The 27,500-nt window shown below is 46.9% G+C and overlaps 2 protein-coding genes across 2 annotated transcripts; one reads left to right on the forward strand and one right to left on the reverse strand.

Annotated features, from left to right (window-relative positions):
* The first annotated feature begins 1,221 nt into the window (after nt 1–1,221).
* tsg101a (tumor susceptibility 101a) lies at nt 1,222–10,472 on the forward strand. Its single transcript, XM_083665579.1, has 10 exons — nt 1,222–1,587; nt 1,781–1,868; nt 1,987–2,052; nt 2,347–2,510; nt 3,023–3,149; nt 3,845–3,902; nt 4,309–4,403; nt 6,878–7,080; nt 7,601–7,840; nt 8,073–10,472. Exons 1-10 carry the CDS (start codon nt 1,546–1,548, stop codon nt 8,160–8,162), a joined length of 1,173 nt encoding a protein of 390 aa, XP_083521705.1. The 5' UTR covers nt 1,222–1,545; the 3' UTR covers nt 8,163–10,472.
* A 1,750-nt stretch (nt 10,473–12,222) lies between these two features.
* On the reverse strand, nt 12,223–21,845 carry ldha (lactate dehydrogenase A4). The gene is made up of 8 exons (XM_083666919.1): nt 21,750–21,845; nt 17,342–17,467; nt 15,996–16,113; nt 15,527–15,700; nt 14,939–15,112; nt 14,492–14,609; nt 13,283–13,406; nt 12,223–12,888 (listed from the first exon to the last, which is right to left on the reverse strand). The coding sequence occupies exons 2-8, from the start codon at nt 17,465–17,467 to the stop codon at nt 12,724–12,726; spliced, it is 999 nt and encodes a 332-aa protein (XP_083523045.1). The 5' UTR covers nt 21,750–21,845; the 3' UTR covers nt 12,223–12,723.
* Between the last annotated feature and the right edge of the window lie 5,655 nt (nt 21,846–27,500).

Here is a 27,500-nt window from a genome sequence, read left to right on the forward strand (position 1 = left end):
AGCCCTTCTAATGATATTTGTATATAGATTATCTGGTTACACCTAAAATAAAATGTTACTGAATTGTGATAATAAGTTTTCTTTACTCCTGCCAAACCAGAATACATTGTGACATCAGTAATGTGAGCCAGCATATGGATGATTACCACAGTGGCTGGCTGGTTGTTGTTCTGACATTGTTGCATCACCAGTCTGATCCATAAAATATCCATAAGTGTGTGGTCTTATCAATCTGTGTACAAAAAGATTATAAGTTGTGTTTGTTATGTAAAAGTTCTGTAAAATGTGTTTTAATAAACATCCCATTGTATATATTGGTTTATTTTTTTGTTTGAACCACTACCATTAAAGGTGCAACCTGTAATGCACTACCAATCTTAACGGTCCCTCCTAAAGACCTCTTAATCCCCACTACCCCCCTGTACAAGTTTCTCTCCTGTTAAAAATAAAATAAAATAAATAATAATAATAAAAAGTATTTTTTCCTTCTTCTAGCATTGTGACTGCCTATGGCCCCTGGTCCGAGCATTGATTACTTTATCTTATGATGACTGATGGATAGATGATTCACTTACTTAAAGAAATGTATTTGTTGTAAGTCGCTTTGGATAAAGGCGTCTGCTAAATGCCATAAATGTAAATGTAAACGTAAATGTAATTCAAACAACAACAGAGCGGGCTCCCCCACCACTTCTTTGATGACTGAAGGATGAGGGTGGAGAAATGTCACCACTCTCAGTTCCAGAGACGGAGCTGAGGACCGACCATCCATGAGATCCAAATGTTTTGAATCTATACAGTCTTTACAATTTGCATTGTTTACAAACAATGGAGTAAAATCTTATATTTTGGATTCTGATGGGGAAAGACAGTTCAGATAAGCTCGTGAGGCATTTATAAGTTATATTCTTCAAGGATCAATGGCTATATATCATTCATTTAAAAGTCCAACATTTGATGTACAAATTACAGATTGCCCCTTTAAGATGTATTGATTTTTCATGTGCTTGTTTGTTGCCAGTGAACCCATTTGGGTGTGGTGGACCATGGGGTTGTGGTGGACCATGGGGTTGTGGTGGACCATGGGGTTGTGGTGGACCATGGGGGTGTGGTGGACCATGGGGTTGTGGTGGACCATGGGGTTGTGGTGGACCTCGTCATCATTGGTCCTGCTTGTCCCCCGGAATGTTTGACAGGAGTACCGGAAACAAAATACAGGAAGTGGCCTGTTGTTGATCATCGCATCCAAGCTGCTGTTTTTCTTCTGTCAGTCTGTCACATTTCTGGCCTCCGTGCCGTGAGAAACCGGTTACTAAGCAGGTAGCCAACGTTGAAAGAGATACATTTTGTAACACGCTACTTCTCGCGTCGAGCCGAGGACTTTGACTTGAGTGGACTTGCCTGTCGGTTCCTGGCCCTGGCTTGGGTTGGGCTATCTAGCATTAGCCGAGGGCCAGCTCACGATAGCTAGCTTTTTTGCTAGCCGTTCTTAAATACATTGCTATTCATATTTAATTTGAAAGACACTCCACTCAACCACCAGCCATGGCGGTTGCCAATGAAAGTTCCCTGAAGAAAATGGTGAAGGTGAGCAAAGAATTAAGCCAGCTAAGTGAAGATAGATAGCTAGCTTAGCAGCTAGCATACTCAACATCTGGGGCTTAATCTTGGGGCACAGTTACTTGGCTAGCCAGCTTGCTAACGAGAGTCTGTCCTGGTCTTTTACATTTAAATGTGTGGTATTGTCAACCTTCATACGTCGTCCCTTTCCATGGTCCAGGTATACAAATACAGGGACCTGACAGTTCGTGAGATCACCAACGTCATCGCTCAGTACAAGGATCTGAAGCCCGTTATGGATGCTTATGGTAAGTCCTCGTCAACAGGGTCTCATTGATGTAAGTGTATATGGATATTTAGTTTCGTTGCATTTGTTTCCCTCGTCACGTCTGGTCTGCTTGGCTTTATGCTGACTTCTGTCCTTAGTGTTCAACGACGGTTCCACGAGAGACCTGATGAGTCTGACAGGAACCGTTCCAGTCAGTTACAGAGGTAAGAATAGAGGCTACAAAGCCCTTCTCTGAAGCAACATCACGTTTATGTGCTGTTTGAAGATACAAGATGTAAGATTCAAGATGGATCCATCACGTAGCTGTATTGCAGTACCTGTCAGCACAACTGTTGAAGACACACACACACACACACACACACATTTTTTCTAATACAAAACATATTAATATCACCATTCTGTAACCAGGAAATCTTGTTACTATTAAACACATTGTAAAACATTTACATTAGTCTGTTTCACAGAGGTTTCACTCTCTCCTCTTTCTTTCCCGTTAGGAAACGTCTACAACATCCCTGTGTGTCTGTGGCTCCTGGACACGTACCCCTACAACCCCCCCATCTGTTTTGTGAAGCCCACCAGTGCCATGATGATCAAGACTGGCAAACACATCGATGCCAACGGCAAGATCTACCTCCCTTACCTGCATGAGTGGAAACATGTAAGCACTGTGCTCAGCACCATGAGTTGGTAGACGTATAAATGCAGTCACACGTGACAGCTCAATGTGTTTTTTCAGGAGTGAATATTTACATTGGAAATACATTTTCAACATGAAAGGAGATGTTCCCAATGCCCAGTGTATAGACAAGCAATAGATGGTCCTTTATGGGTTAGTCAAGCTAGGGGATATCGCAACAAGTTCTGTAATTATTTAATTTTTTAAAACTCTTGTTTTGGGTATCATACAGCAAAGATACATCTGATCCCAGAGGTTATCTCACAAACGCATGACTGAAGACACTGATTTCCAATGTGGTCCTGGTACCAATGTTCGTATTATAGTTCTTGATGTAAAAGGGCTTTTGGGCCCATTTCGAATAGATAGCTTTGTTAATGGTCTGAGACTAGCTCTGTGATTCTGTGTGTGTTGTCCAGCCCCAGTCGGACCTGTAAGGTATATGTGAACGGTCTGAGACTAACTATATGATTGTGTGTGTGTGTGTTGACCAGCCCCAGTCGGACCTGTATAGTCTGATCCAGGTGATGATCGTGGTGTTTGGGGAGGAGCCCCCCGTGTTTTCGCGGCCCACCAATCAGGCTCCCTATCAGGGCTTCCAAGCTGCCGGACCCCCCAACTGTGAGTTCCCCTATTAACACGCATGTTGTCACGCTGATGTGTGTGTGTGGTGTGACTGTGCTGTCAACCAAATGTTCTATCTCTCTATCTACAGTACCAGTCAAAAGTTTGGACACACCTTCTCATTCAATGGTTTTTTTTTTTTTTTTTATTATTTTCTACATTGTAAATTAATATTGAAGACATCAAAACTATGAAGGAACACGGATGGAATTATGTAGTAAACAAAAAAGTGTTAAACAAGCCAGAATATGTTTTATATTTTAGATTCTTCAGAGTAGCCACCTTTTGCTTTGATGACAGCTTTGCACATTCTTGGCAAAGTGTGTCCAAACGTTTGACTGATACTGTATGTCCATCTATTGTTGCAAACTGTTTATCTCATTTTTTTTGTATGTACCTTATTCTCACTTGATATGTTTGTTTCACTGATTCATCATATTTAAAAATGTTGTTTGTCGACATGATTAGAGAGAGGTGACAGGTCGTAGGTCAAAGTGGAACCAGGTGTCAATGCTGTTATTGTATGAAAATAGAATAAAATATCTTGAGGCTGAGTACTTCTCGAAACCTGCGCAGTACCCTCCTCTTACTCTAGATGGCACTCTCACACAGCGTGTGATCACTGAGGATGTCAGAACCTAAAGGTGTTTATGTGTGACCTAACCCCCTCTCTCCCCCTATCTCCCCCTCAGCATCCTACATGCCAGGTATGCCTGCAGTCTCCCCCTACGGACCGAACCCCAACCCTGGGTAAGATGTCTGCTGGGCCGCTGCTCCCTCTCCTGCTAACGCCCTGCCTCCCCTCACACGCCCTGCCTCCCCTCACACGCCCTGCCTCCCCTCACACGCCCTGCCTCCCCTCACACGCCCTGCCTCCCCTCACAGTCTTTCTCCACAAGCCGGTTCTGACATGTTTGTCTTGGGGTTACGTAAGCAGCACGCAGGGGCCATGACATCATTTTCCTCGCTTGTTATCAACCAATGAGCAACCGGCATACTGTACTTCTCTTGCTTGGCTGACAGTGACCCGTATATTTGAGTTCAGTGCTGGTTTTTGTGGAGCAGAACATTGTAATTGATAGCAGTGCTGTGTTTTGAGTGGAGGGATTGCTCTTGGTTGGTTATATGGTCTTTGTTGTTCTCTCTCTCTCTCTAGTGGCTATCCGGGTTACCAGTACCCTGGTGGAAACTCCTATCCTGCCACACCGGGCCCTACACACTACACTTCCCAGACTCCAGTTTCCACTGTGGGTAGGTGTCACACCGCACTGTATTCTGGGAATTGAAGTTCTGTCACAAGGCTTGTCTTATCAGAACTTTCGATGGGTCAAAGGGCAGAATGGACAAACCCTTACGTAAAGCATTAGGTTTGATAACACAGATATAAGTACCTTATGCAGGTTTATTTGTACCTCATGCAGGTTTATTAATATTGACCGTGGCAATCATACCCTACCCTATTTTGTGGAAATCTGAAAGATGCAAGTCTTAAATCTTCAACACCAAAAGCGATCATCCATTGTTCAAACATCTATTTGTAGATTCAGTGACAACCACATGACAGGAGGGGGTGGTCCCTGACCCTGTCCCTGGTCATAGAGCGGAGAATGGTGCAGGCGGAATACAATACAATCTTTATTGGTACATTTTTTTCAACAGGAATTAGGACCCACCACACACACACACACACACACACACACACACACAGTGTATTGATGACAGACTGGGAGCAGCACAGTGTCAGCCACGACCCCGTGCTCTTCTGGAGCGTTGCAGGGCTTAAATCACAGTTAAACAAACAAATATATTTATGGTCCCAAAATATTCAAATAAATAATTTGACGTTGTGCATGCAAACCTCATAGATATCCTAGTTGTGAGCTCAGATTTACTTCCTGGAATTTGTGTCCAAAAAACCCATTATCATGAGAGTATTCCAGGGAGTCAGTGTAAGCTTGCGGTGAGGGTGTCTGTTGTGCACAATAAGGATTGTATGTCTAATACTCAGACTGTGTCGTTCTAACACCGACCTCCCTACTGTAATGTTAGGTAAGGTGATGGGTGTTTTGCTGACACAACTCAGTACAAAGTCACAAACAAAGCTGCACCGTTAAGCTGGCCGTTCGTTCCGTGGCCTTTCATTGACCCTGACCTTTCACCTTTGACCTTCTGGCCGCATGTCTGTACACGCTCGACCCGACCTCCCTGGAGCGCCTGGCGGCATCCGAAAGGTCGCTGCTGTAACCAGAGTGGAGGGGCGTAAAAGGCCAAAGGGTGTGGCGGACCCCCAAGGAAAGGGCCTATCCACACACACACCCCCTCGTCCCCCCCCAGCCCCCAGCCCCCGGCCCCCAACCAGGGCTATATTTAGGCTCCAGGTCGACCTCGCCCAACCATAGGCACAGATCTAGTATCAGCTTACCAATCCCCAAATGTAACTGTTAACAATTAGGAGAGAAGACTTAGAACTGGCCTAGGGTCAGTGTCTACTTGGCAGCTTCAGCCTTCTGCTATATTTAGGGCAAGAGTAGAGGGGTTGGAGGGGAGGGGGAGAGGGGAGGGGTTGGAGGGGAGGGGGAGAAGCGCGGAGAAAGGATAAGGTTGCCTGGAGAGTAGTCAGTGTTCAGGGCCGAGATTAACGGTGACATTCACACTGCTGACGACTCGGATATCCTATAGACAGTACAGAGAGCCTTGACTCTCTACCCACTATCCCCATCATATAATATATATATATATATGCGCCATTTAGCAGCTGTTGTATCCAAGGCAACTTGCAGTACAGTGAGTGTATACATTTCAGTGTATATATGCACATATAAAAAAATAAAGGCTTCTGGCATTCCGACTGCCTGTGGCCCCTGGTGTGAGCATTGATTACTTTGTCTTATGATGTCGGTTGGATAGATGATTCACTTACTTAAACAGATGTATTTGTTGTAAGTCGCTTTGGATAAAGGCGTCTGCTGAATGCCATAAATGTGAAAATATATGGTCCCAGTGGTATTTGAACCTACAACTTTAGCGTTGCTAACACCATGCTCTACCAACTGAGCCCCACAGGCCACCTTCCCTGTGGCCAGCCCCGTCCCTGCAGCTCTCTACTGTCCACTGTCCTCCCACACACACACGAGACTGTGACAGTCAGCAACACAATAGAATAGAGACACACACACGCACACAGACAGTCGACTCGTGCAATGCAAAACCTACCAACAATACCACCTTTCTGTAACCGACAAACCTTGTTACTATTAAACACGTTGGAGGTTTGAATTCCATTGTGATGATAATGTACCTCTGGACGTCCTGACCTCTAGTTCACTGTGACCTCTAGTCCACTGTCACTAGGACGGGAAGTACCGTTGTGAATTACTTTCCTGTTTGGTATGAACAATGATCCATAACCTCTTTCCTACTTTCCCTGTCTTCTATCCCTCCCTCCCTCCCTCCTCTCCCTCTGTCGTCTCCTCCCTTCTCTCCCTCTGTCTTCCCTCTCTCCCTCCTCTCCTCTCCCTCTGTCTTCCCTCTCTCTCCCTCTGTCTTCTCTCTCCCTCCCTCCGTCCCTCCCACCCTCCTCTCCTCCCTCCCACCCTCCTCTCCTCTCCCTCTGTCTTCTCTCCCTCCCTCTCCCTCCCTCTTCTCCTCTCCATTTGTCTCCCTCTACCTCCTCTCCTCTCCTCTCCCTTCCTATCTCCCTCTTCCTCCCCCCTCCTCCCCTCCAGGCCCCAGCAGGGACGGGACCATCGGGGAGGACACCATCCGGGCGTCCCTGATCTCTGCGGTGAGCGACAAGCTGCGCTGGAGGATGAAGGAGGAGATGGACCGGGCCCAGGCGGAGCTGGACGCCCTGAAGAGGACCGAGGAGGACCTGAAGAAGGGCCACCAGAAGCTGGAGGAGATGGTGTCACGCCTGGACCAGGAAGTGGTGAGGGGTCGCTGCCCTTCCTGCTTTCTATTTCTCTGTCTCTTATTCTGGCTCTCTGAGGGGACGCGCCTGGATTTCTGATTTGGTTAAAATTTGATTAGAGTTAATGGGAGGCGGGTCAAGTGTGTCCCTTAGTCACTCCCCCCCCCCCCCCCCCCCCCTCTCTCTCTCCCTCCCTCTGTCCCTTTATCTCTCTCTTTTTTTTTCTCTCTCCTGCTATCCATCATCTCTCTCTCTCTCTTTCTCTCATTATCTCTGCTGGCTCCTCTCTGTCTTGTGCCTCACGGTCTCCAGTGGTGATTAATCTGCTTATTTGTGTGTGTGTGTGTGTGCGTGCGTATGCGTGCGTGTGTGTGTGCGCCTGTGTGTGTGTGCGCCTGTGTGTGTGTGCGCCTGTGTGTGTGTGCGCCTGTGTGTGTGTGCGCCTGTGTGTGTGTGCGCCTGTGTGTGTGCGCGCCTGTGTGTGTGCGCGTGTGTGTGCGTGTGTGCGTGTGTGTGTGTGTGCGTGTGTGTGTGTCAGACGGAGGTGGACAGGAACATCGACCTGCTGAAGAGGAAGGACGAGGAGCTGAGCGAGGCCCTGGAGAAGATGGAGAACCAATCGGAGAACAACGACATTGATGACGTCATCGTCCCCACGGCGCCGCTGTACAAACAGATCCTGAACCTGTACGCCGAGGAGAACGCCATCGAGGACACCATCTTCTACCTGGGGGAGGCCCTGCGCAGGGGGGTCATAGACCTGGAGGTTTTCCTCAAGGTGAAACACACACACAGACACACACACACACACACACACAGACACAGACCCACTCACATCTCTCTCTCACACACACACACACACACACACTCTCTCTCTCTCTCTCTCTCTCTCTCTCTCTCTCTCTCTCTCTCTCTCTCTCTCTCTCTCTCTCTCTCTCTCTCTCTCTTGTTGCCCTCCCCTGGTGTGTGTATTCTCTGTGACTTCCCCCCCTCCTCTCTCTCTGTTGCAGCATGTACGTCTTCTGTCCAGGAAACAGTTCCAGCTGCGCGCCCTCATGCAGAAAGCCCGCAAGACCGCCGGCCTCAGCGATCTCTACTGAACTACACTGACCCCCCAGGACACACGCATCAGTGTCACACACACACAAACACACTCTCTCTCTCTCTCTCTTCCTGTCCATCTGTCCATCTCCCCCTCTCCCATCTGTACAGCTCCCCCTCCTTTTCCCCCCTCTCTCTCTCTCTCTCTCTCTCTCTCTCTCTCTCTCTCTCTCTGTCTCCATCCATCTCTTTGAGAGAGTGCTGTCTCTCCTACCTGAACACCCCCCCCTCTCTCTTTCTCTCTCTCTCTCTCTCTCTCTCTGGTGTCCCCCCCTGCGGTGCAACCTTCAACTCGTTTGATTCGTCAACAACAAGCCTATCAGCAGGTGGGCTCTGCTCACCGCAAGACACTGGATGACAACGCAAGGGAATCCCTCTGGAAGAACATGGGCAGTGTGTACAAATATGAGTCAGGTTTTGGTTTCTGTTGCTGTCATAAAGGAGAGCTCCTAGTTTACACAGCAGAGACTCTGTGAGATTTGACGACTGGAATCTGTGGATATGCATTTTTGTTGAGAGGGTTATTAGGGTTGTGTTTCAGCCAGCTGTGTAGGACTGACAGTTACAGTCAGCTGTTACAGAAAGCAAAACGATGTGGCCCAATTATCTATAGATATGGTTATCTATATATCATCTTGGTTTGTTTATATTTAAACAACTCCCCCATGCTTCAGATGAAACCGCTGATGTGGAAAATATGCAGTCCTAAAGTTATCATGTTAACATGGAGATAGAGGCTGGTAGTAATCGGAGGACGGGCTCATTGTGATACATGGAACTAAATGAAGAATGGTATCAAACACTCATGTCAATGAGCCTGTCCTCCGATTTCTACCTCCACCAGCCTCCCCTGGTGTGAACGTATGCTCTGTCTCTCTGACATTCAGCCTGAGTGTTTCTGGAGTGACCGGGTCCTTATCTCTCAGTCCCCCATAAAGGAAAAGGTTACACTCTGGTATAAATACACCGCTCAACCTTTCAGGGAGACGGCAGGGGTTCAACTTCTGGAGTACGGCTTCTCTGAGATCTGGGGTTATGTTCGATAAACACGAGACTCTCTCCTTCCCTGTCTCTCCTTCCCTGTCCCTCCTTCCCTGCCTCTCCTTCCCTGTCTCTCCTTCCCTGCCTCTCCTTCCCTGCCTCTCCTCCCCTGCCTCTCCTTCCCTGCCTCTCCTCCCCTGTCTCTCCTTCCCTGCCTCTCCTTCCCTGCCTCTCCTTCCCTGTCTCCTTCACTGTGATTTTGAGAAAGACGCAAGGAGAGAGAGGACACGAGGAATGGAGGAAAGACTTTTGAGATTCGGCCCATCTCTCTCTCTCTTTTTACAAAGGCAAATGTCACAAAGTGCTTCACAGCTAAATAATAATAAACAATATAAACAATAAATACAATACAAACAATATGATCTCACACCAAATCATAGACCCTCAGGAGTAAGCCAAGGAAAAGAAAATCCCCAGAGGGGAGAAAAATATGGGGCACAGTGACTCAGCGACTTTTCAATCTGTCAGTCGTGTCGTTGCTCTCCGGTCACATTCTCTAACTCTCAGTGTCGGTGTGTTTCTGTTCGGATGGTGAAAGGTTTGACTCTCAACTGGCTCCTATTCAAAGCCATTACAACAGGAGTTCCCAAACATGGGGGTCCCCTGTTTTTCAATTTGCGTCCCCTGAGAAAATCAAACTAACCTCTATGATTTGATCAAGAAGACACAAACATTTTTTATTTTGTGTGAAGACCAACATTGTCTGTGTATTGTACCTGTCGCCGATGATGCAATGTTTCGGGGTTCATATCCAACCAATTAGAGGATCTTTTAGGCAATGAGAATACACTTGGACATCATTATTATGTGTTGCCATAGCCAATCACGTTGTCGGGGGTCACTGGAAATTATTGATGTCAATTTTTGGGTCGCGAGACAAACTAGTTTGGGAACCCCTCCTTTACAATGAAGATAATTGATGATTTAACCGTTTAGTTTCTTCTTTTCTGCCGTTTCTTCTTTTCTTTTATCATTCACTCTGTTTCTGAGAGTCACTTATCTTCCTTCTTCAGTTGATATTTAAAGGTTGTGAGTTAGGAAGGATCTGAAACGATCGAAACTAATCAAAAGTATAACTTTTTATCAAGTATACAGACAGGTGTCTCTTTAAATTAGCTTTTACTAAATGCACTTTGAATTGTATGATAGTACATTTGCTGTTGGGGTTTTTTCAGTTTTATGTTTCAACAATATTAGACCCACCTGTTCTTTTTTTATCTGTAGAATTTTATGTAAATCAGTTCAATAAAAGAGAAAGTCTGGTTTGACAGTTGACTCCTGTGGTGTTTCTTTGGTGACTGTGTGGGGTAGATACACACACACACACACACACACACACACACACACACACACACACATACAAATCGATGATATAATCATACGTTACAGCTGACCCTTAGTGGTCCTGCTCCACCTGGTTTAGGTCAATGTACATAATAGGCTATATGAATATAATGATGGTAGTTTTTGAAAAAAGACTTTTTTTCTGTACCTTCATTATTGCAGTGGTTCGTTTGGACCCTGAAGATATCGCACCCGCAGGGCTTCACTGGGAGCAGAGCCGACTGAACCATACTGTGCTGGCTCGGATATTTAGCTTTCATTTACATTGTCCTTTCCAGCCCTGGTTCAGCAACCCTGTTGGCTGCGTAACCGAGCCGGCCCAGTTTGGCTTGGCTTGGCTCAGAGCTCTGTTTGGCTCTGTAGTGTGATGTTGGGTTTAGTTTGGCTTGGCTTGGCTCAGAACTCTGTTTGGCTCTGTAGTGTGATGTCGGGTTCAGTTTGGGGTCGGTGGTACCGGTGGTGCCGTGCAGGGGAGGCTTGTGGAGGTAGGAATCGGATGGGTTTGCAAAGAACGGAATGAGGAACGGTATCAGACACATTCCCTATTCCGTTCCATGCATTACAATGAGCCCGTCCTCCGATCTCTACCTCCACCGGCCTCCCCTGGCCTACCGTATAGTGACCTCCGCCTGACCTACATTGACATCCCCTAATCTGTACATGTGTAGGGTGGATCCAGCCTATGCATGGAGAACCGCTGACTCAGCTTCCATTCCTGACACGTAAACACAAACCTGCCCATCGCTAGTGTAGCGAACCCAGACACACAGAGACAGAAAGGGACAAAAGAAAGGCTTCTATCATCGTCCTGGTAGTTTTATTTGGTGGTGGAGCACAAATCAGAACGAACATACGGCTGCCCGAACAGTAGGGCAGTGCGGTACAACAGCAGTTCATCCATGAGTCAGACGAGAGAAGAATGACAACTATCAGTTACAACTGACAGCTACTGACCTTTGAACAGAAACGTTAGTACTGTGAACTTGTGTGTCCTGAATCCTAGAAACCAAAGTCGGATAAATTAGAATATAAAAACTTTTCAGCGGACAGAAGCACACGGAACGCTATCAAGCAGGATCGTCGCCGTAAGGCGGTTACAGGGGTAATACAAGCATAAACAGGAAGTGCCATTCGGTTCCCAGTGGTTCTCTGTCAGTTGGTTTGTTGGCTGAGTTGTTAGCAGGTCACGTCATTGACATTTAAAACAGAAGGTATAATGTTTGGCAGTGTGTTGCCTTTCTGTAAACCTGACCTTGTTGCTACCAGTACCCAAGGAGTTTGTCTCTCACAGGGAAAGTCCTGTGAGAACCTACAGTTACGGTTTTGAGTGTAGTTCAAAAATACTGGCCTCAATGTAAGCTAATGTAGTTATTGATGCTTGGCGGGCATTACAGTAGGTCGCTAAGGTACTTTGGTATCCCAGGAAGTTGGTCTAGCATTGATATCCTGCTGTGTTGTCATGGCTACGAGTGGAAGCTTTCTGCATAGAGAACGGAAAGGCTCTGTCCGTCCGACCAAACTCAAAACAAACACCCAACAGAGAAGACTCCACAATGGAGCAACCGACCTGCTTACTGAATACTTTCCCCCCCAAAAAAGAACGATTCTACATACATGGAGTGTGAGGAACATGGGAAGCGATGACAACCGTACAAACAAACAAACAAACAAACAAACAAACAAACACATTTAATCATGTTACACCCTATGCACAGGCCTTAAGATGTGCGTTCAGACTGGATGACAGAGGGGATGCCCTCTCTCCAACACGAGCGAAGGCCAAGTTAAGGTCTACAGGTTTGAGGTCTGCTCTGAGAATTCAGACACTGAGGGAGGAGCTTACAGTAGCAGAGGTAAATGATGCCTCTGGATCTTCAACCAATCATATACTACTGCCATCAAACGTTTAGCTTTCAGCTGAAGGCCATTGGATGAGCTCGATGACTTCATTTTACCTCCACCATCACTAGTGCGGGTACAGGGGGGTACAGAGGGGTACAGGGGTACATTAGGAGAGGGTAGGGTTGATAGGTGGAGCCACTGTAGAGGTTTTTTCTTCTGCGTGTGGACTTGGGGGTGGGGTTGATAGACAGAGCCACTGTAGAGGTTTTTTCTTCTGCGTGTGGACTCAGGGGTGGGGTGGCTGAGGGAGGCATGACGGGGGGAGGGAGCTCCTCACAGAGTGAGCTCTTTCTGCACGCCCCAGAGGGTCTCAGCGCTCTTCACCAGCTGCTTCTCCTCATCGGGCTTCAGGGTCATGTGGATGACGTCTGTCAGGCCGCTGTTGCCCAGGACGCAGGGGACGCTCAGGAACACCTCATCCTTCACGCCGTGCATGCCCTGAAGGAGAGAGGGAGGGAGGGAGGGAGGGAGGAGGGGGGAGGGAGAGAGAGAGAGAGAGAGAGTGTTATATCCCTAGATATCTTCACTCATTCTCGCCTGAAGATATATTCTGTAGATGAGATGAGAATGTTTGACAAGCGTGTGTGTGTGTGTGTGTGTGTGTGTGTGTGTGTGTGTGTGTGTGTGTGTGTGTGTGTGTGTGTGTGTGTGTGTGTGTGTGTGTGTTATATGCTAAGTGTGGAATAAATGTCAACAAGGATGGAGTGTTTCAAGTTTGTGTGTGTGTGTGTGTGCGTGTGTGTGTGTGTGTGTGTGTGTGTGTGTGTGTGTGTGTGTGTGTGTGTGTGTGTGTGTGTGTGTGTGTTGTAGTAGTAGTGTGCTGTAGACTCACCTGGACCAGGGTGGACACGGGGTGCACCTTGTGCATGTTCTTAGTGATGGTCTCCACCAGGTCGGCCACGGACATGCCGATGGCCCAGGAGGTGTAGCCCTTCAGCTTGATGACCTCATAGGCACTAGAGAGAGAGAGAGAGAGAGAGAGAGAGAGAGAGAGAGAGAGACACACACACACACACACACACACACACACACACACACACACACACACACACACACACACACACACAAACAAACACAAACACATATTGTTACAGAGGAACAGCAAATGAAAAGTTTGGTGGCAAGACGCTACATCCACCATTTTGTGGTCTGCAGGGCACCTCACAGAGTCAATGCATAACTCAAACTCATAAATCAATGGGTAGAATATCTAAAGTAGAGCACTGGGACGTTTTCTCTCGCGATTGCTGCGGGCCGAAAAGTTTTAAAGGCCATTTTAGATCAAATAAACGGACTCTGTCAAAGCAAACGGCTTGCAATTGGCTGTACAGAGGTTGTAACCGAGGCGACCAACGGTACCGTCGTGCAGCATGCAGCATTGTGCAACAACGAAACCTCTGCCAAGCTTTCCGCCTGGTTGCCAGCATCCTGTAAGCTCTTAACACAACGGTGCCGTGGTGTGGGAGACTCACAGCGTGTCTCTTGGCTCTTGGCCCTTGGCCGTAAATTCCTCATTCTTCCTTCTGTACCTTCATTGGATCTGACTGTGCTGCTGGTCATGTGTATACCACCTCCTCTGCCGCTGGGTTAAAGATTTACTGAATGAGAATGAATGATCGAACTCGGATGGCTGATCTAATCAATCTTCCTAACCCTGTGAATACCCTAGAACCCTAGAAATACGACGTGTATATGTGTGTGTGAAAACTAACCGGAAACTATTGGGGCCCTGTTCCCCCCGGGACAAATATTAAGCCTAATCCCAGACTCCTAAAATGCATATTCAATGGAAAATCTCTATTGACAAGACTAGGATTTGTCTTAATCTGTGCCTGGGAGTTTTAACTCATTTAGTGCTGAGGGTGAACAAAGGCACCAAATTGTCAACATTCTAGAGTGCCAAGGGTGACTTTATTCATCAAATGTTGTAGCCAATCAAAGTGTTGTTGCTAGGTAAAATACCAAATAGAACACTTGGCACTCTAGGTGGTGAGTGTTCCGGAACCCTTTGGCAGTTGGTGAGTAAATGAAGTCTGCTGACCTTTCGACCACCATCTTGTGGACGCTCTTCCAGTCCTCCTTGTCCTTGTCTGTGCCCATGTCTGGGTTGAGGGCTGCCAGGGAGACGCCAGCCACGTTCACACCGCTCCAGACAGGCACTGTTAGAGAAGGGCAAGGGACACAGGCATAGGGTCAGCTGTCATTGAGAACCATGTGGACAGACAGGCAGGTAGGTAGAGAGACAGAGAGGCAGGTAGACAGGCAGGCAGACAGACAGAGAGACAGGCAGGCAGACAGGCAAGCAGTCAGACAGACAGGCAGAGAGAGAGACAGAGAGAGAGACAGACAAACAGACAGACAATCAGACAGACAGAGACAGTCAGACAGTCAGACAGACAAACAGACAGTCAGACAGACAGACAGACAGACAGACAGACAGACAGACAGACAGACAGACAGACAGACGGGTCAGGGTCAGGGGTCGTACCGCTGGAGTCTCCGTGCTCTCCTACGACCCAGCCGTGGCAGCTGGAGGGGTGGAGGTGGAGCTTCTCTCCCATCAGGTGACGGAAACGGGCGGAGTCCAGGTTGGTGCCGCTGCCAATCACGCGGTGGCGGGGGAAACCACTCAGCTTCCAGGCCACGTAGGTCAGGATGTCCACTGTCAACCAATCAGTGGTTGTTATCACCGGGATGCCTGCCTCCTCTGCGGTCGCTTCTCCTTATCTTTATCTCTCATCTATGTGAAGTATCTCTTGTTGTCACTTTCCCTGCTCTCTTTTTCTTTTATCCCTTGATGATCTCTCTCTCTCTCTCCTTTATACCTCCTCTCATCTCATCTCTCTCTCTCTCTCTCTCTCCCCCCCTCCACCTCCCTCTCTCCCCCCCCCTCCACCTCCCGCTCCCCCCCCCCCCCACTCTCCCTGTCTCTCACCTGGGTTGGAGACAACCAGGAGGATAGCGTTGTCTCTCTCTCTCTCTCTCTCTCTCTCTCTCTCTCTCTCTCCCTTACCCCTTCTCCCTCTCCCTCCCCCCCCCCCCCCCCCCACACACACACACTCTCCCTCTCTCTCACCTGGGTTGGAGACAACCAGGAGGATAGCGTTGGGGCTGTACTTGACGATGTTGGGGATGATGAACTTGAAGATGTTGACGTTGCGCTGGACCAGGTTCAGGCGGCTCTCGCCCTCCTGCTGACGGGCGCCGGCAGTGATCACCACCACCCTGGAGTTGGCTGTCACGCTGTAGTCTGGGGAACACACACACACACACACACACACACACACACACACACACACACACACACACACACGCAAACACACACACACACACACACACACCAGTCAGGCTACAGAGTCATGGAACCTTTCTCAATTGTTAGAAACTCGATTCCTCCAGTTTCTCTCCTCCCTCCTCCCCTCGCGTCCTCTCCTCAAAACGCATCGGAGGAGAAGATCTAGGTTCCTCCCCTTTAAATGCTCTCCGATTTCTACCTCCGCCGGCCTCCCCTGACGTACTGTGCTGTCCCTGTCCTGACCTCTCACCTTTGTCAGCCACGATCTTGTGCGTCTTGAGGAAGAGACTGCCGTGCTGCAGGTCCATCACCTCACCCTTCAGCTTGTCCTCCATCACGTCAACCAGCGCCAGCTCATCGCACAGGTCCTGATCAACAACAACAACAACATCAACAACAACATCAACAACGACAGCAACAACATGACTGTTCACTGTTTCCTTTGATTTCACACATCTACAGGGCTTCAGAAGCGTTGACCTCTGACCTCTGACCTCCTGGTCCCTTGTCTGATGATGTTTCATGCCCAGATGGATCGACTGAATATGAGCTGGTGGCTAGTAATCCTGGCAGTCCACTAATGACCCCGCAGCTCTCTCTCTCTCTCCCTCTCTCTCTCTCTCTCTCCCTCTCTCTCTTTCACTCCCACTCTCCCTTTCTTCCTCTCTCTCCCTCCCTCTCTCTCTCTCTCTGTCTCTCTCCCTCTCTCTGCTGCTGCTACTTGAACTACTACTTACACTGTATTACTATTGTTATTATCCAGTCATTACTGATGCTACATACGCTACACCCTTATGCGCTACTATTGTCACTGTTTTATTCTTACTATATTATATTGTATTACTGATTGTTGATTGTTGTCGACTGTTGTTGAGCAATGTCAATTACGGCTGTATGGGATGTACGTGACAAATAAAGATTCGATTCGATTTGATTTGATTCTCTCTCTCAGCCTTTGTTGTTCTCTGACTGGCACCTCAGACAGTGAAACTGCCCCTGAATGGATCGGTAGTGCCCCTTTGGCATCGCACTGGAAACCCCATCACATAATCTCCAGAATTACTTAAGAATCCTCAGTGCACATGCTTCTCTAATCTCCCGTCAAAAGAATGTGCTCCCTCTGACTACCGGTGGGTGATAAGAGATAAGCCAAGGCAGACGAGTCAACACAGGAGAGAAAGAGAGGGGGGGCGTGTGTTGGTTCTACACTGTCTGGAGTCTGGAATCCTTGGAGGGTTGGATCAGGTCCTGTGTTCTTTCCTCTAATCTGTGTTCCTGTTCTAGAACACTGGAGGTGATGTCCTGGACATTCTGTCCCATTTCATGGCTGTCTGACTTCATCCACTCTGGAGGGTTTCCTCTCACCCCCTTTACAACCCCCCCCCCCCCCCCCCCCCCCCATTTCACCCTCCCTCCACTCAATCCCTCCCCCACCATGTCTCCATCCCTCCCTCCATCCCTCTCCATATCGACTCCCACCACCACCCAGCCTCCTACCCCCCTCCCTCTTACCCCTCCCTCCATCCATCCCTCCTACCCCTCCAACCCCTCCCTCCCTCCCCTCCCTCCCTCCCTCCATCCCTCCCTCTGTCTTACCTTGAGCAGGACGCTGATGGCGGAGGCCATGCCCACCATGCCGACACCCACCACGGTCACCTTGTTCCTGGTGCCAATAGGCTCCTCCTTCATGACATGGGTGATCAGCTTCTCCTTGGTAGACATCTGGGGGAGGGAGGGAGGGAGGGAGGGAGGGAGGGAGAGAGAGAGAGGGATGGAGAAGGAGAGAGGGAGGGAGGGAGGGAGGGAGGGAGAGAGAGGGAGGGAGAGGGAAGGAGGGATGGAGAGGGAGAGGGGGAGGGGGAGAGGGAGAGGTGGAGAGGGATGGAGGGAGATGGAGAAACAAAGGGGGAGGGGAAAGGTTGAGAGAGAGAAAGGGGGATGAGGATTACAGAGAGGTAGAGGGGGAGAGAGGAGGAGGAAGAGGGAGAGGAGGAGAAGGAGAGAGACATGTTACATAACGTGACAGCGAGTCATTATTTGATGCTAATAGGTCCATACATGACTATACACACACCTGCTGCCTTGTCACTTCCTGACTGGATCAAACACACACTCCCCCTGTCTGTCTCCTCTGTCCTCACTCTTACAGAGGCTGTATTAGTCTCTGCTGTCCTCACTCTTACAGAGGCTGTATTAGTCTCTAAGGTCCTCACTCTTACAGAGGCTGTATTAGTCTCTGCTGTCCTCACTCTTACAGAGGCTGTTTTAGTCTTGACAGTCCTCACTCTTACAGAGGCTGTATTAGTCTTGACAGTCCTCACTCTTACAGAGGCTGTATTAGTCTCTAAGGTCCTCACTCTTACAGAGGCTGTATTAGTCTCTAAGGTCATCACTCTTACAGAGGCTGTATTAGTCTCTGCTGTCCTCACTCTTACAGAGGCTGTATTAGTCTCTAAGGTCCTCACTCTTACAGAGGCTGTATTAGTCTCTAAGGTCATCACTCTTACAGAGGCTGTATTAGTCTCTGCTGTCCTCACTCTTACAGAGGCTGTATTAGTCTCTAAGGTCATCACTCTTACAGAGGCTGTATTAGTCTCTGCTGTCCTCACTCTTACAGAGGCTGTATTAGTCTCTAAGGTCATCACTCTTACAGAGGCTGTATTAGTCTCTGCTGTCCTCACTCTTACAGAGGCTGTATTAGTCTTGACAGTCCTCACTCTTACAGAGGCTGTATTAGTCTCTAAGGTCATCACTCTTACAGAGGCTGTATTAGTCTCTAAGGTCATCACTCTTACAGAGGCTGTATTAGTCTTGACAGTCCTCACTCTTACAGAGGCTGTATTAGTCTTGACAGTCATCACTTGTGCTTACACTGTATTCATTTGCTGTGACACCATAAGAATGTGTTCTTAATGACTTGCCTGGTTAAGTAACAGTTCAATAAAAAAATAAGAAATTAAACTCCCATGACTATTTTACTTGTTATCCTCTTATTTAAAAAAAATGTATATTCCTGTAAAGCAATCGTGAAATGTGCTCTACAAATAAAGTTTGATTGGATGAGTTTGAGAGAGGCATCAACAATTCTGAGCACTAGAACTCCCTTTTCACTTTCAATGCTGTTAAGAAAAGGTTGAAGATATATTTTCATTATATTTCTTTAAAACTATATGTCCGTCTTTGGTTCGGTATATATCATCTTAGTGGTTTCAGAATTCATAATTTCCCCTATCCAATCATAAGCCTTGGTTTCCTCCAGGGCAGGGCACTCATTGGTTAATCTGCTAACAGGAAGTTCAGGAAGTGCAGCCCAACGTCCTCAACGACCCTCTGCCTGCCACTGCCGTCTCTGGTTGCCGTGACACTGACCCACACTGACTTTATCATGGGATGTCGTTGTCATGGCGTTATTCATACTTCCTGTACTTCCATACTTCCCTGTTTACATCATCGCTAGCTAGGCCCAACCTACTCCAGCACGGAGTGGAGAAGCTCTGAGGACTAATACACTGTAATTCCTCCAGGGAAGAGCGACTGATTTACCCATTATCCCTAACCTTATCCCTAACCTTAACCCTAACCTTACCCAAACCCCTTAACCCTAATCCTACACTTAACTCTAACCCCAACCGTAACCGAACAGGAACCAATTCAGAAATTCATTCATTCAATTCAACCATCGGTTTGCAGGTCGGGCGTGTCCCCTCAGTCTTCCCCTATTTAAGACCTCTTCTATTCTCCTTCCCTTGGCCGTAGCACAGAACATCTGCCCCCTGCTGGAGGTAGGCGGGACAGACAGTCATCCTACCACTGATCCTGTTATCTCTCCCTCTGAGGAGGAAGGAGGATTCTCACGGCTTCTTGCATGTTTAGATTGACCCCGAGAGTTACTGGAGGCAGGGTGGGTGGGAGGCCTGAGCTCAGAGACTAGGCCGGTGGCCAGAGGCTTTTGTCTGCACACAGCAGGGGATTGTGGGTAGAGGTAGTGCGTGCTGTAGCAGGGGATTGTGGGTAGAGGCGGTACGTACTGTAGACTTCTAGTACAGATGGTGGGAGTGAAAGCAATGAGCAGAAATTCCACTGAGAAGATTCTACAGTGAGCATGTACACCAGTGGAGAGAGAGAGAGGGAGAGAGAGAGAGAGAGAGAGAGAGAGAGAGAGAGAGAGAGAGAGAGAGAGAGAGAGAAAGAGAGAGAGAGGGAGGGAGAAAGAGAGACAGAAAGAGAGAGAGAGATAGAGAGAGAGAGAGAGAGAGAGAGGGACGCTGCTTTTAAAGTTGAATTCTTGGAGCTTAAAGTTGAATTCATGACACCTTAAACCACAGCATTTACTGAACCACACGGCACCTCTGAAGCTCCAGTGCAGGTTTCTGCAGGACAATATCGCATATCGCAGGACACTCACTCTGACATTTACTTTAGCTGAAAACCAACAGGCCAGTGAGCCTTGCTGGGAGCAGGGACGTGGTGTCAAGTGTCCTGGGAGACGTTCACTATAGGTCAATCAAGCCTCTCCTCTCCAGTCTTGGCCCCCTGACTACAGTAGATCTATCTGTCTTATACCCCAGGGTTGAACTTTAGACTGCATATCTGACTCTGGCAGCCAAAGCATCACTCCCTTATCTGCCCCTCTGGTTTAGATTGGGCTGTAAAACCCACCTGTCCCTAGATGACACAGGGCAGGAAAGGGAAGAGGATGTGGGAGTGTCTCATTTCTGTACATCTTTGAAGTGGAATTGATGTTCTTGGCGTAAATGGCCGACACATTACAAGAAGGAAATGACCGGTGGATGCGGTACATACAGTCCAATATGATTCCCAAGGCTGTACTTGGTGCAGACATCTCCACAATAAACAATAATAAATAGGTCTGATGTACGGTGGAATCCTAACAGCGCATGGACACAGTGACTATGCAGCATCCTGGCGCCGTTGACGCCAAGCGGCCGTTCAACTACAGGTACCAAGATGCATTGCAATTTCGACGGGCATGGTTTTCGATGTCATTCATAGCATGAGACTCGGCACGTAGTCCAGAAGGCTCACTGCCGTGGGAAACTGGTTGAGGGTCTTAGTCGTGTATCAGTCGTGATACGAAACATCATGGCCGTAGGCTATCTGTCTGGAAAAGTCCAACACAGCTGGAAAATTAATCAACGCTCCAGGCAAGAAAATTATTCGAAATCAGGAATGTATGCTTAAGTTGTCACCGAATTTAGAAACGTATTCAAACTATGGAGACTATTATTTAATGTTAGCTTTTACATGTTATATTTTATTTATATATTGTAAATATATTTGTATGTTTTATATTACTACAAACAGCAACAGGTTCATTTGGTATTCACAGCGAGTGTTCAGATTCCCTGCAGCCGCTACATGCTCGCTCTAGTGGTCCACAATTGCATAATACAGTACAAGTCCGATACAGCTATCTCATAAGCTGGTCCCTGATGGGTCAGTTGACTGAATGTAGCCTATCATAATGAATAAAAGATTAAAAAACAACAGCTCACTACTATATCAGGGTACAGTATAGCCTGCCAAGTTGCACTTGTCTTTTCCGCATTCAGAATTGCGCAGCGAGCTACAAATAAAACATTGTGTACTTTTCGATTTACAGCAATTTTACACTCGTAACACTATCCACTAATATCACTACACAAGCCCGAAAACTGTCCGTTAATTAATAGCCTACATTAACCGCTCACAGCATCAATCACTTATGTGCGGAGGGCGTCACCAGTACCAGTGCGCCACTATAGACCCAGTAATATTATAATACTAATAATATAAATACCCCCCCCCCCCCTCAAAAAAGAGATATAACTAACTATACCTCATGATCATATACCTCCTAGCCTACACAACTTCTGTTTCACTTTAAAAGCTACTATACTATGCTATTCCCAATGATCATGTTAAAATGGCATGTTGTGATCATACAGACCACATCAAGTTTTCCTTTTGATCACAACTATACATTTGATAACAAATATCTCACCTTTTAGGTTTTTTTGTTAAAGTGATGTAGAAAACACTGAAGGCGAGTTGGAATGTCTTCGACTGGGCTCTTCCGGTGGCTGGATGCAGCTTTTCTGCAGCAGTGGCGCGCGGGGGGAGGTTCTCGGTTTATAAGGAGCGGAACGGGCCCGGTAGACGCTGCGTGATTACATAGGCTACTGTGAATCAGACCGGGCGCGTCTCCGCGCATCGTTTCGTGTCGCATGTCACGTCCATGCCGAGGGAACGTGACCGCTTTGGTTCAGATGCGGTAAAGTGCGCGCATCGATGTATGCGCCTGTGCATCTTGTTTGCCATAGCCTACGTGCGTCGTCTCACGGCAAATATATGTGTCTATACTATTGGTTGAATTACTGTACGCATAGCCTATAGACTCTATATATAGACTCAGTATAGCCTATCAGACTCTATAGGCTATTCAACCAATAACCCATAGAGGCTGTATACTACAAATGAAATCACATTGAAACAATGGCTACCGGTGTTAGGCTAAGCACATGGTGTTGCAATGTTTCATCACTCCACATCCTCATTGAACCCAGCCATGCAAGACGGGGAAATACAGGACGTGGTCATGCAAGACAACGTCGCCTAAGAGTCATAGAATGGTTCACACCCCGGTTTCCCTCTATTGCACTATGTAGTGGCCTATAACAAACGCGTGTTATAAAACACTGAACCAGGGTCTAATTCAATGATCTAGCGGATAATTCCAAACGCACTCTTCAATAAGAAAAAGAAGTGAGGATGAAAGGATTTCTCTTATTCTCCTTCTATTTCCATGTATGTTTTGAAACTGCTCCCAGGCACACTAGATCCCTCCCACACACAGTAAACAGCGCAGCCATATACAGCACGTATGACACTGAATACAGATTACATTCAAAGGGGCAGGGCAGGTACGTATGACAACAAAGGGGACAGGACAGGTGAGCATAACAGGTAAGCAGTAGGGATAAAATAAACATGATACAAAACGCATAAACGACTCCTACATCCTATGTTCCAGTTCTCACAGGGCTGCAAGCTGTAACCATAGTAACCTACATGAACATATAGTCTACTCTGGGATGAGGTCATGGCTTTGTCGGTGCTGAGGTGGGAGATGTAGTTAAACTGATGTAGTTTAACTAAACTGACTACAGGTGAGGAGGAAAGCCCCATCAACTGGTCCTCCGACATACACCTGTGCCTGCCTCCCGCCTCCCGCCTCACACCTTCAGCAGACTGTCAGTAGGTCGAACACTGAAGCGACTCACAGTCTCCCCCCCGTGGCTGCTGTGTGTTAATGCAGATCTCATTGCTGTGCAGTTGTGGTTTACAAAGCTATTTTCTAAGAAGAGCATGGAATTTTTTTAGCCGAATATTCAGTATTCCGTTTCTGGCCCCAACCGTTAGCCATGAGCCAAGAATAACGGTCCACGACCACCCGCACAGAACACCCTAGACTAGCCAGACCTCCAAACATGGTGCGAGGACAACAACCTCACCCTCAATACGGACAAGACGAAGGAGATGATAGTGGACATGAGGAAGGAGAGGGGACCTCATCGGCCACTGTACATCCGGGAACTTGAAGTAGAGAGGGTGAGCAGTTTCAAATACCTGGGCGTCCACATCAGCGAGGACCTCACCTGGACACTTAACACCACTCAGCTGGTTAAGAAGGCCCAACAGCGGCTGTACTTTCTGAGGAGGCTGAGGAAGTTTGGCATGTCGCCCAAGATCCTCAGCAACTTCTACAGCTGCATTGTTGAGAGCATCCTAACTAGCTGTATCACTGTGTGGTACGGCAGCACTACTGCTATGGACCGCAGACGCCTGCAGAGAGTGGTGAAGACTGCTGAGAAAATCACCAGGACTCCACTGCCCTCTCTGCAGAGCATCTACCACCGCAGAGTCCACAGGAGAGCCGCCTCCATCCTCAAGGACCCCACCCACCCCCAGCACGGACTGTTCACACTTCTACCCTCAGGCCGGAGGTACAGAAGTGTTAAATGCAGGACCACCCGACTGAAGAACTCCTTCTTTCCCACTGCCATCAGACTCCTAAACAACCCATAGGAGATTAATATAACCTTACTACCTCAATAACTGAACTTTCCAGTTTGCATAATTGCACTGCTACATTTGCACTGTTTTATTATTATTATTGCTGCTATTTTATTTTAGGCCTTAAATTTTGCTGTCTTGTACATTTGTTTAGTATATATTGTATATTCTTTAGTATTGTATATTTTACATTGGTTGGCATTCTGCGGACAGCAAAGCAAGAATTTCGTTGTACAGTGAAACATGTTTTCTACTGTGCATATGATAATAAACACTTTGAATCTTGAATCTTGAATCTTGAAAGCAGCATAGGTAATTACATATAATAATAATAATAACAACAACAACAACAACAACAACAACAACAACAATAATAATAATAATAATAATAATAATAATAATAATAATAATAATAATAATAATAATAATAATACAGACAGACAGAAATATATTCAAGAAATGACCTGATTGGACAGAGAGGGACACACCTCCCCACACACCCTTTTGTTTTGCTAAAGTTTATTGGCTTTAAACTGAGGATGGTGTGGTCTATTGAGATAACAGATTGATTAACATTATATCAGGAACAACACTGTCAACAACACTCAAGCCATAATTTGATATAAAGAATTAATGACAACAATCCTGTAGCATCTCCTTAAAGCAGCTATCAGTGATTTTTTAAGTACTTTCCAAAAATTATGGTTCCGAGTAATATGAGTCCTAAATACCTTGATGAGAGTGGAAGTGTTTAGGCCTATAAGGATTTATTACTGTATTGTTTATGTTTTTGCTGACATAGGAGATTTTACAAACCAATGACGTACAGTACCAGTCAAAAGTTTGGACACACCTTCTCATTCAATGGTTTTTCTTTATTTTTTTTATTATTTTCTACATTCATTGTAGATTAATATTGAAGACATCAAAACTATGAAGGAACACATATGGAATTATGTAGTCAACAAAAAAGTCTTAAACAAACCAGAATATGTTTTATATTTTAGATTCTTCAAAGTAGCCATATTTTGTTCTTGGCAAGTTTGTGTCCAAACTTTTGACCGGTACTGCAAATGTGGCTCTGTGGCTCAGTTGGTAGAGCAATGCTTAGGTTGTGGGTTTGATTCCTGCTGGCACCATATATCCTGAAAAATGTACGCACTCACTGCAATTTAAGTTGCTTTGGATAAAACTGAAATGAAATTCCTTGATCATAACAAACAGGGTTAGGGTTAGGGTTATATCGAGTGCTAGTTGTTACATTTAGCTGGTGACCCTGCATTCAGCAATCACTTCCAGCATAGCTAACTAGTATACACTACTACAATGCGCTCTGAGGATGGAGCCCAGCTGTGTGCATACTTACAATATTCCAGTTGTATGATGACATGAACTTCTGGGAAGCAAACACACGCAACTTGTGGTGACCGCCGCTGCGCAGACACGCTGGCTCAACTTGGAGAAAACGGCCGCACGACTGAATCAGGAAGATACTCCGGCGGCTACATCCCAGCATCTTTGGAGCGTTATATATGCCGTTTTCGTCTCGTAATCAGCGAAAAGTATCAATATAGTTGTGATACTATGGTGAGTGTAAGTCAACCCAACAACTCTCTCTCTCTGTCTGTCTGTCTGTCTCTCTCTCTCTCTCTGTCTGTCTCTCTCTCTCTGTCTCTCTCTCTCTCTCTCTCTCTCTCTCTCTCTCTCTCTCTGTCTTGGAATCCTTTGAAGTGCAGCCCACCACTGGACACCAAGTACTTCAGGACCAAGGTTACACTGAACTGTAAACGACCTAATCCCCCTGTTGTGTGCTGATTAGAAGGTAGCACACTCCAGTTATTGGTGATTGTTATCGATGGTCCCTTATCATTGTTGTGTACAGTTTATGGTCAGTTGTCATCTGTAGACGATGGAGATAAACTCGAGCCTGCTGTTCTGGATGCTGATTGGAAGAGCCAGCTGAGAGGTGTGTGAATGAGTTCACTGAGAGGGACACCGGGAATGTCTCTAACCTGTATCGTTCAAGGACATGAAGGAGAGATAACCATGCTTCTGCACTGAGTCCACTACCTGAGCATGGGGCGGGTGGGGGTGGGGGGGGGGGGGCGCTTTGTGAGTGGCAGGTCACAGGGGCGCTTTGTGAGTGGCAGGTCAAAGGGGCAGGACAAGGACATGTTGCCTGCAAAGTTCCTTGAGTCAAAGACGTTACTCTATACTCCTGTACAGCCTAGGCTTTCAAAATCATGCAACATAATATATGAATGTGATATTTGAACTTTGTAGCAGAGTGTGTGTGAAGATATTTTTCAATGTCAGTCGGTAACAACAGTATGCTGGAGAAGAAACAGCATATGACAGCAGTTTATCCTCACGGGGCGGGCTCCTTCACCAGGTTAATAAGAAACTGAAGCTTTTAATTTAGTAAGTCTTTTACAGTCAGTCAATAAACCAGATAACTTGATATCTCTATCAAAGACTCAATTGATGATAACAAAGACAGAGGTGGTTGTATCTCTAATTTTTATAAGACTATCAGATTAGATCAAAAGCCAGGGGGTAAGGTTCATTAGTTATGTTGATCCTCGTGGGTTGCCAGGTGTCAGAGAAGGGATATGAGGGATTGAGATAACACGGTTATCAACACCATATTGTGTCTGGCTGACTGACGGAGGATCTGATGAACGTTGGCCCTTTCTCAATTGTTAGAAACTCGATTGCTCGCCTCCTCGCCTCCTCTCCTCCTCTCCTCCTCTTCTCCTCTCCTCCTCTTCTCCTCTCCTCCTCTCCTCCTCTTCTCCTCTTCTCCTCTCCTCCTCTTCCTCTCTCCTCCTCTTCTCCTATCCCCTGCCCTGCACTCGCTTCCTTCTCAAAAAGCATCGGAGGGGAATATCTAGGGGGAGGAGCCTAGATCTTTCCCTCCAGTGTGTTTTGATTCAGAGGCAAGTGGTGAACGGAAGACAGGACGTGAGGAGTCGAGTTTATAACGATTGAGAAAGGGCCGATGTAAGTTGTTTGTGTAGCGGAGGAGATTTGGAATCTCTTAGACATGTACTGTCATCTCACCCTGGACCTTGGGGATGTCCTCTTGGCATAATTGGGTTTTCCAAGTGGGTGACCTGGGTTTGAACCCTACTGGTCCGTCACATCTGCCATTGAGACAATGGTCCACTCTGACAGTGCACTCTCTTTTGAAGGTGCAGTATTCATGGCATGCATGGAACGGAGGAATGTAGGAATGTAGGAATTCTCTTTTTCACTCACATTTTTACATATACGCTTTGTTTCCACGCCACTTTTTCCTTTCTGTCATTATCTCTCTCTCTCTCTTTCAGTCTCTCACTCTTTGTCTCTCTCTCTTACTCTCTCTCACTCGCTCTCTCTCTCTTTCTCTCTGTCTTTGTCTCATTATCGCTTTCTCGTTCTCTCTCTCTTTGTCTCTCTCTCTTTGTCTCTCTCTCTCTCTCTCTCTCACACACACACACACACACACACACACATACACACATTTGAGAGAGTGAGTGAATAAGAGAAAGGTCGCTGGAGATAGAGAGAGATAATCAAAAAAAAGAAAAGGTGAAGGAGAGAGTTCGTGAGCGAACGAGCGAGAGTGAAAGTTCTATAATTATACTGTAACGAACGGCGGGGTAGAGTAGCTTGCCTTAAGCGGGTATCGAACTCG

The sequence above is a fragment of the Argentina silus genome (genome assembly GCF_951799395.1).
Source record: "Argentina silus genome assembly, chromosome: 3".
NCBI lineage: Eukaryota > Metazoa > Chordata > Actinopteri > Argentiniformes > Argentinidae > Argentina > Argentina silus.

Excerpts from the sequence above, each read along its gene's own strand:
- tsg101a (XM_083665579.1), top strand. The coding sequence starts at position 1,546 with ATGGCGGTTGCCAATGAAAGTTCCCTGAAGAAAATGGTGAAG. Across the intron at positions 2,511-3,022 it reads ACCTGCATGAGTGGAAACAT|CCCCAGTCGGACCTGTATAG; the intron begins GTAAGCACTGTG and ends TGTGTTGACCAG. Across the intron at positions 7,841-8,072 it reads ACCTGGAGGTTTTCCTCAAG|CATGTACGTCTTCTGTCCAG; the intron begins GTGAAACACACA and ends TCTCTGTTGCAG.
- ldha (XM_083666919.1), bottom strand. The coding sequence starts at position 17,467 with ATGTCTACCAAGGAGAAGCTGATCACCCATGTCATGAAGGAGGAGCCT. Across the intron at positions 16,114-17,341 it reads CCATCAGCGTCCTGCTCAAG|GACCTGTGCGATGAGCTGGC; the intron begins GTAAGACAGAGG and ends GTTGTTGATCAG. Across the intron at positions 15,113-15,526 it reads CCTGGTTGTCTCCAACCCAG|TGGACATCCTGACCTACGTG; the intron begins GTGAGAGAGAGG and ends ATTGGTTGACAG.